We start from the raw sequence: 11,287 nt of genomic DNA, 5'->3' as shown, positions 1-11,287 counted from the left end.
CAGTTTTTTTCAATAGCATTTAAAATGGTACTTTTATTCAGAAAAGTAATTTCAACCCTCTAAATACAATGCCAAACAGACATATAGAAATTGAACGGTAGACTCAAATTTACGAGCCTTATTGATATTATGTTGAAATTACTATTGAGAAAATTATTTTTAAATATATTAGTTAAAAAATAATTAAAAATTAATTTTAATTATAAAAATATTAAAATAATTTTTTTAAATTATTTTTTTAATAACATTTAAAATGATACTTTTATTTAAAAAAAAGTAATTTCAGACTCTCGGATTTAATGTCAAATAGAATTTATGTCCCGCCTCCTGAAAAGGGATTACGTCAATGGACTGGGCCAAACTATTGGCCGGATAGGCTTCGTAAACATAGCGACATATCCCATTCCAGAGAGCCCACGTTTTGCAACATTTCAGGCACTCCAAATTTTGCTGAAATCACTCCCAGCAAGAGAAACCAATCATTGCCCTTTGTCAAATAGCAAGAACGAGAGTGCCCACAGAAAAGCAAAAGATAGAGGGCAGCGTCTGCGATAACATCCTCCCTTTTGCCTCCTCTTAAGTCTTAACTTTCCCTTCTCTCTTCCTCTTTCTCTCTCTCTTTCTCTCTCTCTAGGGATTGTAGAGTAGCAGCCACACACAAACACTACCCAATCCGCCATGGATTGATCGTTTCCCTGCTCAATTTCGACGTTTTTGTCTTATATTTTGCTCGAATCACTCAGGTATGCCTCTGTTTTAGCTAATTTCTTTATCATTTCTTTCAATTTTTTATCTTCTTTCTAGATCGGCCTTGTGGTTTTACTCCAAAATTAGCTCCCATTTTGCTATGATTTTCTCCAATTTTCACACTGGGTTCTTGGATGCTGTTATTGGGGAATATTTCTCGGGAAGTACTTGCCTTGAAAATAAATTTTTACTTCTATTGGATTTCCTGTGTTCTAGATTGTTGGTTTAAGTGGCTTCTTTTTTGTGTTTGTATTATCTTCAGGTTTGCTTTTCTGATGGTTTTGCTCTCTATCTTCAGGGTTTCAGTCGTCTTGTTTTTCTAATTTTCTCGATCTAGGGTTTTGGTGTATTCAAGCTAGTCAAGCCAGTGGTAAGCTATTGTCTGTTGTTGCTAAGAATGTTAACTGATTTCTTATGCATTTGTGTACTAGAGAGTGTGCGTGCGTTTGTGATTTCTATAATGGTTCATTGAGTTATGCTGAATTGGGTGTTGGTTCGCCTTTGTCATTTATTCTTTGAAGAAAATATAGTGTGCTGTGCTTATTATTTGGGTTACTCGGGGTTCTGAAATTAGGCTACTTTTGATATATATGCTTTACTTAACCTCCTATTTTCGCTAGTAAGGTGGTAGAAAACATTAATCTGCACTACTTTTTCAACCAAATGAGGCAATATGACTAATGATAAGGTCATTCACATTTGGTAACGGATTTGCATAAAAATTAATTGTAGTGTAGTTATATTAATGGGGATAGCTGAAGCCTGAAGGCAAAATTTAAGTGCATCAACTTTCGTCTATCGATTTCTTTGGGGTAGACGATATTGAAAGTAGGATTGGGGAAGTTCTGTACATGACCTCTCTCTCTCTCTCTCTCTCTCTCTCTCTCTCTCTCTCTCTCTCTCTCTATATATATATATATATATATATATATATGCTCTAACCATGGTAAAGTATATTGTTTTAGCTCCTTGAAAAGTTGTTAGCTGGAGTTTGTTGCTTGATTGTAGTCATATGCCTCAAACTGTGACTAATCTGAGCCCGTCTAATTGAGCAAATGCATTGATCCTCTTCCTCCTTTATAAACTTTTTGTGGTTTTCTGATGATTTTTATACTTATGTCTACGAGATGTTGGAATAAAATACTGATTCTGTTGGGAATTGATTATCAACTTTGATCAACTAGTTGAGTTGTCAGCTATGTTAAGCCTTATTTTCATTTGCTGTTCAATTTATTTTTTTTCTTACATTTTAGTTGTTTGTTCCTTCTGTATTGCATTAATGCATTGTGCATGCTGCGAAGGCCATACAAGTAATGTAACAAATTTCATTGGTGCGAACATGTTGTATATTTACTTTCTTCTCTTTGTAATTTCCTTTGCCCTATTTTCCTCTATCCAGCTATTCTGCCATGGAAGATCCAGAATCAGTTGTAACACTTATGGACTCCACGACCTCTAGGATACAACAGCTTCAGAAAGCATTTGCTGAACTTGAAAGTCACCGGGCTGTAACACTCAACTTGAAATGGAAAGAACTCGAAGAACATTTCCATGGGCTTGAAAGATCCTTGAAAAGGCGCTTTCATGAGTTGGAAGACCAGGAAAGGGAGTATGAAACCAAAACAAGAAAAGCCCAAGAAATGTTGGAGAAGCGGGAAGCTGCTGTGATGGCCAAGGAACAAGCTTCACTGAAGAGGCTCCAAGAGAAACGAGATGCTGCTGTCTTTGCCATTACTAATGCTCTAGAGAAGCACAGGAAGGTATCATCTGTGGAACCTGCTGTTGTGACCAGTGATGTCCAAGGTGAGCTCCCAACTATTGAAGACCAGCCACCTGATACTATGGCTGCTGAAAGTAATTTGGGAGAGAGTAATAATTCTTCTGAAAATGGAAATATCGAGGTGATATCTTATCCAGAGTTGGTCAAATTATGTGAAGCAATGGACTCGGAAGGGCTGCACAAATTTATATCAGACAATCGAAAGAACCTTGCTGTCCTGAGGGAGGAAATTCCACTTGCTTTAAAAGCTGCAGAAAACCCAGCCCAACTGGTCTTGAACTCTTTGGATGATTTCTATCCAATGGAAGTGCCAAACTTTGATGGAAAGAAAGATTCAGGCCTATTGGGTCTTCGTCGAACCTGTATCATGTTGATGGAGTGCCTTAGCATTTTGCTTACATATACAGATCTAGTTTCTATTTCTGATGTAATATCAGAAGATATTAAGGAGCAGGCAAAGGCAATTGCTGAAGAATGGAAACCCAAGTTGGATGATCTAGATGTGGATGCTAGCAATGGGAACTCCTTGGAGGCACATGCTTTCTTGCAACTTCTGGCCACCTTTGGCATCGCTTCTGATTTTGATGAAGAAGAACTATCCAGGCTAATTCCAATGGTTTCTCGTCGTCGCCAAGCTGCTGTACTCTGTCGTTTTCTTGGGTTGTCAGAGAAGATGCCAGGTTTGTCTTTCTATTTGCGTGTTTGGTGATGTTTATAGAGCTGCACTGATTTATCTATTAGAAATAATACAGTCGAAGTGCTCCCTTTAATGTTGCTAGTTTTGCAACTTTCTGTTGCTAACTGTGTTTCTTTTTTTTTCTTTTTTTTTTTTATCAATATTTTAAATTGTGGATTCTTCAGGTGTTATTGAAGTACTGGTCAATAGTGGTAGGCAAATTGATGCAGTTAACTTGGCTTTTGCTTTTGAGTTAACAGAACAGTTTTCACCTGTACCTTTACTCAAATCATACTTGAAAGAGGCAAGAAAAATTTCTTCACCTGTCAAACCTGGAAATGCGTCACCAACTGCTGTGCAGGTATGTACTTTCTACTCATTGAATTATCCTCTCCTTACAACGTGGCGTTTGCTGCATTGTGCAGGTGTGTAATTTGCCTCAACTGTCAACTATAGTATAATTAATTGTTTGTGTCATTATAATGTGCTTTTTGACAATTCCTACTAGGAAGTTATATCATTCGTATGGATTTTAATGCTAAGCCCAGCCCAATCCAAATAATTGTAGAGAACTATGATGCTTATTATCCCTAGAGTGTATGGTAATTGTGTGTGTAAAAGATAGAAGGCTAATAAAGTTTGTAGATATTCAAGAACAGTTTCTCCCGAAACTATATGTTATCTTTTTAGGTATATCATGCACATGCTTGTTTGCATTTGCATTCTTGCTTCCGTATTGAACACAAATATCCACCATGCCCTTGATCCTTACCATTAAATATCTTGCGAGACCTTGTCGCTTAAAAGTTCTGTTTCTTTTTGAGGTCTTATATGCATTCAGATTGGTGGTAAGTGGTAATCATATAATCCTTGTAGTTTTGGAATAGTTACAAGAGGCAAACCATAGAACAAGGTTGAATACAGGTGGAGAGTAAGAAAAGGGGGGAATATGCTAAACCCAGAGAAGTATCAAAACCTAAAGTAGCTGAATTGGCAACGTTCTTATAATTTATGTCAGTTCACAGGGTTTTGGGGCACTTCTCAAGCCTTTGAGTGTTCACTTGATTTAAGCTTACTTGATATGGTAGCTTTTCTTCCTACATGAAGGTTATACATTTGCTTCCTTTTGTGAACATTATTTATATCAGAGGAGATCTATTAGAGTTCTGCCCATTGCTGATGTTCAATGAGGTTGCATAATGAACAGTGTTCTTGGTGAATGCATTTGTGTGTCACTTGTAAATTTTATTATTTTATTTTGTTTCAGAATGATGTCAATGAGCGAGAGCTGACTGCCCTTAAGGCTGTGATAAAGTGCATTGAAGAGCATAAGCTTGAGGAGCAGTATCCTGTTGACCCACTGCAAAAGCGCCTTATTCAGCTGGAGAAGGCCAAGGCAGACAAGAAAAGAGCAACTGAAGTTGCGAAGCCTCAACCCAAGAGACCACGTGCTAATGGTGTTGGATGTGGGCCCCGTGTCACTAACGTTACTGCTGACAAAACATTCTATCCTAGAGTCACTGATAGGTACCCGCAGTACGTGTATGACAGACCATATGTTTACTCTGGACCCACTGAAAATCATGTTCCCCCTCTAATGGGTTCTGCTACTTACAACTTCTCTCCCAGTCATGGCAACTACTTTGGAAATGGCTACCAGTACCAAGCCCAATATCTTCACTAGTTAGTAAAGATGGCGAAAAAGGTGACTACGATCCTGATTTTAACTGTTAGCCTTAACCCTTCAGTCCGTTGATGTTGTATGAATGAACTTAGTTATCTGAAGAAGACCCAAAAAAAAAAAAAAAAACTGTCCTGTTAATTTTAATCTGCTGTACAAGACATACTTTGATCCTCTAATATATGCACTCTGTTTTGTGTATATGCTGCTATTCTTTTTCCCCCTTTCATTTGTTCTGGCTGGTGAGTTGTTTCTGTATGATGCTTTGTCTCATTTGAACAAATCATACGGATAAGATTGGGTTGGATGAGCCCAAGCAGGCTGGCAGAAAGAGATGAGTTCATCTATAATTGTTAGGTGAAATATAATCTGTGAAAATTGATACTTTTCTTCAGTAATGTTATGTTTGTTAAGAAGGGGTATGATGAAACAGCAGGAGCATCCGTGTTGCTTCAATTTACTCGAAAAACTAGTGAGTCATATGAAGAGAGTTTCTGGTGAAATGAGAAGTTCCATAGGTAGTTTACCCTGCCGTTGTCATGAAAGCATTTAGCTGCCAGATATATATTTGCAGTTTTGAACAAGAAAATTTAAAAATATTTGTTAGGTTATTTAACATTAAACGCATTGGATTCATGAGTAGGGGCAGTTTTTTAGTAGCTGCTTTTTTCCTTGATATGAGAAAAGAACCCTTTTTTCTTTTGGGTGTTAAGAGCTCCTTGAAGTTCGCTTTAAAATATATTTTGGTATCTACTATAATATTCAATAATCTTAAGTGTATAGGGATGCATTTAAAATTTGTGTTAACGCTCACACGCATCATTTTATATAATTGCATAATGTTTATAATTTTAATTTTATGTTCAAACATAAAAATAAATTTAGAATAATATTTTTTTATTAATTATCATAGTTTTTAAATATTTATATTTTGAATCTATTATTAATTTTTTTATTAATTTACTTTCAAATATTAAAGGTGGAGAAATTTTAATTTAACTAATTGCTTAAAATTGTTCCCACTTTTACCTATTATATTAAGATAATATTTTTAATTAGTGTTACTTTTGCAAATTTTCAGTTAAAAATTCAAAGTAGAATGTTTTAGAAGCCATTGGACTCACCGCTTGGACAATTTTAAGCCAATCCTCACCAAGCCCGCCCGTCTCACAACTCACCAGTACTTGCCTTTGCTTCAACAAGCCCAACCCATTGGCAGTGATCTTTATTATCCTCTCTGTGACTGTCTCTCTGTCATGGCTATCATGGAGTCCCTTTCCATCATCCTTTCTTCTTCACCACCCATCCAGAACCACTCCAAAACCCTCAAATTCTCCACCTCTAAACCCTCTTCTCATCAAACCTGTTTCCTATCTGCAAAAAATTCTTCTCTTCAAAACCATCTGTTACGTCTCAGAAACTGTGTCTTATCCAAAACTTCTGTCTCTTTGTCTACATTTCAGCTTATCACTTCTCTTCCTTCCTTAGCTTCTGAAGCTTTAATCACCCCAACTGAACAAGTCTCTGACAAAATAAACTTGGAATCGATCTTAGTCTCAATTGATGACTTCTTCAACAGAAACCCCTTTTTTGTTGCTGGGTGTACATTCATTTGGCTGGTCGTTATACCTCTAACTGAACAGTACTTAAGGAAATACAAGTTTATCTCTGCCATTGATGCATTTCGAAAACTGCGACAAGAGAAGGATTATCAGCTTTTGGATATCAGGGACAAGAAGAGTTTGGTGGCTTTGAGGTCTCCCAATTTAAAGATTTTGAATAAGAGTGTGGTTCAGGTTGAGTTCTCCAAGGAAGATGAAGATGGGTTTGTGAAGAACGTGTTAGAGAAGTTTCCAGACCCAGCAAACACCTTCTTATGCATTCTGGACAAGTAAGTGCCATAGTCGGTGTTCTTCTCGAGTTCTTAACTTGAATTTTCCACTTAGTGCTTGCTACAATTAGAAGAATTGGGAATTGGGTAGTAACCATACCATATTTTTGCACACAATTCTTAAGAAAGGAATTGGTGAAAGATGGATTTTGTGCTGGATGGTTATTCCCGAGTTAAGTGTTCTGGTTTCACTAAGTTCAGGCTTAAAGCTGATAATTGATAGCATGGTGATATTCATGTAGCTATTAATAATTAAAATCTATGACAAAGCCCTATCAAATTGAGCATTGTAGATTATTGATTAAAACAGAACTATTTGTATCATTTTGGTGAACTGGGTATCTTGTATATTGCTTTCTTCTCTTCTTTGTCGAGGCATATCCCAAGGAGATTTACTTGAACTGGAATCAAAACAGCACAAACCCGACACCGCCCGCGCCCCCCCCCCCCGCCCCCCCCCCCACCCCCCCCCCCCCCCCCCCCCTTCGTTTTCTCCCTTTTTCCTTTATATATATATATATATATCAATCTGATGAGTTAGGAACAATTGCAGAATTGTAAACTGAGAAAATGGAAATGGAGAAATGTAATTTGTATTGAATGAATATTGGCAAATTTCCTTTACACAGCACAGCAGCTTTCAATTACAATTCCTCTCTTCTTCTTCTACTGCTCTTAACAGAAAAGGAAGTACAATAGAAATAATAAAACCAACAAGATAACCAGGAGGAATCTCCCAAACTAGCCAAGCTAGCCCCAGCTACTGCTGCTGAATGGATAAAATACTGACTGCCTCTGATTTCTGCCAAAATCCGTATTTATATTGAAGATGGATCATTCCCTCTGTTCTCAGTACCATGTGGCTGTGCTTTCCTCTTATCCTCTAGCAGCTTAACCTCCCAGTTAATCAACTCCAGCTGTTTAATTCTGAAACTTTCCTTTCCTTCTTCGTTTGCAGTTGACTCCTTGCATCCCTTCTTCTTGACCTTCCTTCTTTAATATACACTTAACAGCTTTGGGCCCTGATCTAACCCACCAAGTCTTGCATTTTTATTTTAGCTGTAAACACATTCTTTGTTTCTTACTGCTGATTTTGTATTCTGAAAGTGAACCAAAGTATAGAGTCATGCACTGTATTGGTTGATTTTAATTTCCTTTCTTCCGTGTAAAGTATGTATCTTTAATTTCCTCCTTGTTTCCTCCTTTTGTAAGGTAGTTTTGATGGTAATTCAATGAGAGTGGCAGAGTTATTGTTCAAGAATGGATTCAAAGAGGCTTATGCAATAAGGGGCGGGGTCAGAGGCAAAAAGGGTTGGATGGTATGCTTATTTTCTTTATGGTTTACTTTGTTTCTTTTCTTATATTAGTATTCTAACATTATAAGGCGCTGTCTGATTGATAGAATAAAATGATTAAAAATAAACTTCTTTTTTAGGCAATTGACTGGAGAAAACCTCACTTCTACTCTGGGAAGAAAAGATATTTCTAATTTGAAAATTCTGCATGCAAGTTTTCTAGATTGGCTTCTTAAATTACAACTTTTTAGTAGCTGATACTTTACGGGAAATTGGCCCAACTGATTAGACAAGTTTTTCAACCCTTTGAATGGAGATTTTTTTTTTTTTTTTTAAAAAAAGCCTGAAATAGGCAGGTTTGTTTATGATCGAACATATTGTGTCAAATTTCATCCTATTTGCAATGTAATTTCTAAAAATGTAGAATTCATGTTCATTGGGTGGTTTGTCTCATTGATAGAATTTTTTTTTTTTTTTTACTATTTTGTCTCATTGATGGTTAATGTGGAGATTTTACATGGATATGATGAAATGCTAACAGGAAATTCACATAGCAATATAAGCCATACTTTGTGGGGCTATTTGGGGAATTCTTTTATTGATTTGAGTTCTGAAGATGCCATACATGATCTGTTGCCCAATGGTACACCGTACATGTTATGTGTGCAAGTGGATTTTTTTTTTTTTTTTTTTAAATTTCTCAGATGTTTTTTTTTTTCTCTGGCTTGGCTTTTCTTCTGGAACCAATTCACTCTTATAGTCTTATTTGCATATTTTCCCAAAAATAAAAGATAAAGGATAGTAGAAGACACAGATAAACAGTTCTTGTAACAGTTATATATATATATATATATATATATTTTTTTTTTTTTCTATGTTTGCTTTACTGCAGGCAATACAAGAAACTCTTTTGCCACCTTCGGTTCATATTTATCTCAAGAAGAAGAAGTCTAAAAGCTCACAACTGGGAATTAATGGAGGAGTTGGTCAGCAGAGTGAAGAAAAGAATGGCAGTCCCTCTACTATGGCTCTATCCATAGCGGAAAGCCAAAGAGTAGAAAATGTACACATAAACCAGTTGTTGAATTCCACACCTCAATTGAAGATTGATTCCCGATCTCCCTACCCTAATGTACACGCTCTCTCTCTCTCTCTCTCTCGCTCTCTCTCTCTCTCTCTCTCTCTCTCTCTCTCATGTTTGTGTTGAATAAGGCTGATAATTCATCTTTGGAATGGAAAGTTGACTCTCCAGAAGTTTTTTGTGGGCTTGCTAAGGTGTAATTTTCGTGTTCTAGCTATTTGCATGACTTCATGAATCATACATTATATGGGGTAATGTTTGAATGTAGGAGGGAATCCAAGAAAGAGTGGGTTTATAAAAGGTACCTTGGCAAAGAAACTTAGAATGACAAGTCATTTCCATTAATATGATAGTAATAAGTAATTGCTGATATGTTGATTAATATTGCAACCTTATATGAAGTGTGTATATATCTCAACAATTCCTGATGGTAGTGCCATATAGATAATTAGACATTCCAATGATTTCCTCTATAAATGAAATGAAAACGAAGCGGAAGGATTGATGATTTGAAACGTTTGATGTCTTTGTTCCTGTAAAAAGCATGGTAAGCAGTCGCAGTGACTATCACTCGGAAGCATGTTTATTACTGCAATTTGCACATGGATGAAACTTGAAGAAACAAATGCTAACATTTTTTTTTTATTTATAATTTTTTATGCAGTACCCAGATTTGAAACCTCCATCTTCTCCAACCCCATCAAAACCATAAAGAATTGCTCCAAGTCTACTGCATTGAAGTATCTTCTTTGGCTTGAAGCTTGTACCTTTCCATGGTGCAGCTTTTTATTACTGTGTATTGTTATTGATTTATTCATCAATTTTGGTAGTAATTGATTCTGTATTCTGAGATTATATGGAAGATTTTTGAAAATGCCATTATCTCCCCTTAGTTGGAATTATCTGTAATTTTACTACATTTCTTTTGGGCAGAGGATCTCTGCTTCCTGGATGACGATTGTGACAATATGACCATGCATCGAAGGTTAAAAATATTTTATTATAATTATTTCTCAATACCCATATTTTTTCTTCCTCAATAATTTAACAATCATAACACATTAATATCAATTTTCATTTATTTTTTAGTGTAAAATTCATTAAAATATTTTTATGTATTATAAATTTTAAAAAAAATAATTTTTAATGTAAAATTCATTATTTTTTTTATGTATCATAAAATTATGTATTCCAATGTGTTTATGCTTTGGGTTAGGTGGCACTTTTTATGTCCTATTTTGTCCTTTGATATTTTTGTCTCAGTTTTTTGTAGGAATTTATTTTATTTTTGCCATATTTTAGTGATGTTAAATTTAAGAAGATAAAAAACAAAAAAATATTCAAGCCTAATGTTAATGGTTAAAAATTAAAAAAAAAAAAAGTTAATTAAACCAATTTAACCGGTTAATTGAACCACTAGATGCAATTTCCGGTTCAGTTTCAATTTAGAATTCGTCCAACTCCAAGCCAAAATGATAGTTTGATCCAAAATAATTATTGTACCTTCTCACAATTCTCGTGGTAAACTTGAAATTATTCTATTAATGAACGTTAATTCGGTAATATCAGAGTCATTTAATATCTCGAATTGAAATTTCAATCAAAATCAAACGAGGTGGGTATCTTTCCTTAACCAAATTTTTCTTTTTAAAGGCTTCTTCTTGTAAAAGAACTATGAAATTTTGGAATAAGAATTCTGATGTTTATTGCCCCAGAAATCAAATATATATATAAAAAATTACAGCTAACAAATAGGTTCCTAATCAAACTAAACTACCAAAATTGTATCAGAATCATACAACAAAAGGTAAGAACAGATATGCACACAAAAATTCCTAAACAAATGTCCTAAATAAATGCGAAATAAGTGGCAGCTAACAGCTGCCTTTCCAATACCCCCCCTCAAGTTGGAGCATGGAGATCTCGAATGCCCTACTTGCGAAGAAGAAAGTCAAACTGATCCTTTCCCAACGCCTTTGTGAAGATATCCGCAGGTTGCATTGAACCACGTACATAATCTGTTCGAATGTTACCATTCAATATCTCATCACGGATAAAATGACAGTCCACTTCAACATGCTTGGTACGTTCATGATAGATAGGATTAGCAGCTATATGCAGAGCTGTCTAACTATC

General features: G+C 35.6%; 2 protein-coding genes across 4 annotated transcripts; both read left to right on the top strand.

The window, feature by feature from the left end:
• The first annotated feature begins 528 nt into the window (after window positions 1–528).
• Window positions 529–5,087, top strand: LOC110633368 (FRIGIDA-like protein 3). Of its 3 annotated transcripts, none has more exons than XM_021781939.2 (5): window positions 529–743; window positions 1,046–1,117; window positions 2,147–3,207; window positions 3,389–3,564; window positions 4,471–5,087. In XM_021781939.2, the coding sequence occupies exons 3-5, from the start codon at window positions 2,157–2,159 to the stop codon at window positions 4,885–4,887; spliced, it is 1,644 nt and encodes a 547-aa protein (XP_021637631.2). In that variant the 5' UTR covers window positions 529–743; window positions 1,046–1,117; window positions 2,147–2,156; the 3' UTR covers window positions 4,888–5,087. The 3 variants fall into 3 exon arrangements, with proteins under 3 accessions (XP_021637631.2, XP_058005928.1, XP_058005929.1); XM_058149946.1 differs by having other exon boundaries at window positions 560–743; window positions 1,010–1,117; XM_058149945.1 differs by lacking the exon at window positions 1,046–1,117 and having other exon boundaries at window positions 559–743.
• Window positions 5,088–5,970: 883 nt separating this feature from the next.
• LOC110633364 (rhodanese-like domain-containing protein 4A, chloroplastic) lies at window positions 5,971–10,060 on the top strand. Its single transcript, XM_021781933.2, has 4 exons — window positions 5,971–6,775; window positions 7,992–8,094; window positions 8,963–9,202; window positions 9,816–10,060. Exons 1-4 carry the CDS (start codon window positions 6,141–6,143, stop codon window positions 9,861–9,863), a joined length of 1,026 nt encoding a protein of 341 aa, XP_021637625.2. The 5' UTR covers window positions 5,971–6,140; the 3' UTR covers window positions 9,864–10,060.
• The last annotated feature ends 1,227 nt before the right edge of the window (window positions 10,061–11,287 follow it).

Source organism: Hevea brasiliensis, chromosome 7 (assembly GCF_030052815.1).
Source record: "Hevea brasiliensis isolate MT/VB/25A 57/8 chromosome 7, ASM3005281v1, whole genome shotgun sequence".
In the NCBI taxonomy this organism is placed as follows: Eukaryota; Viridiplantae; Streptophyta; class Magnoliopsida; order Malpighiales; family Euphorbiaceae; genus Hevea; species Hevea brasiliensis.
This window is presented reverse-complemented; position numbering and strand designations above follow the sequence as displayed.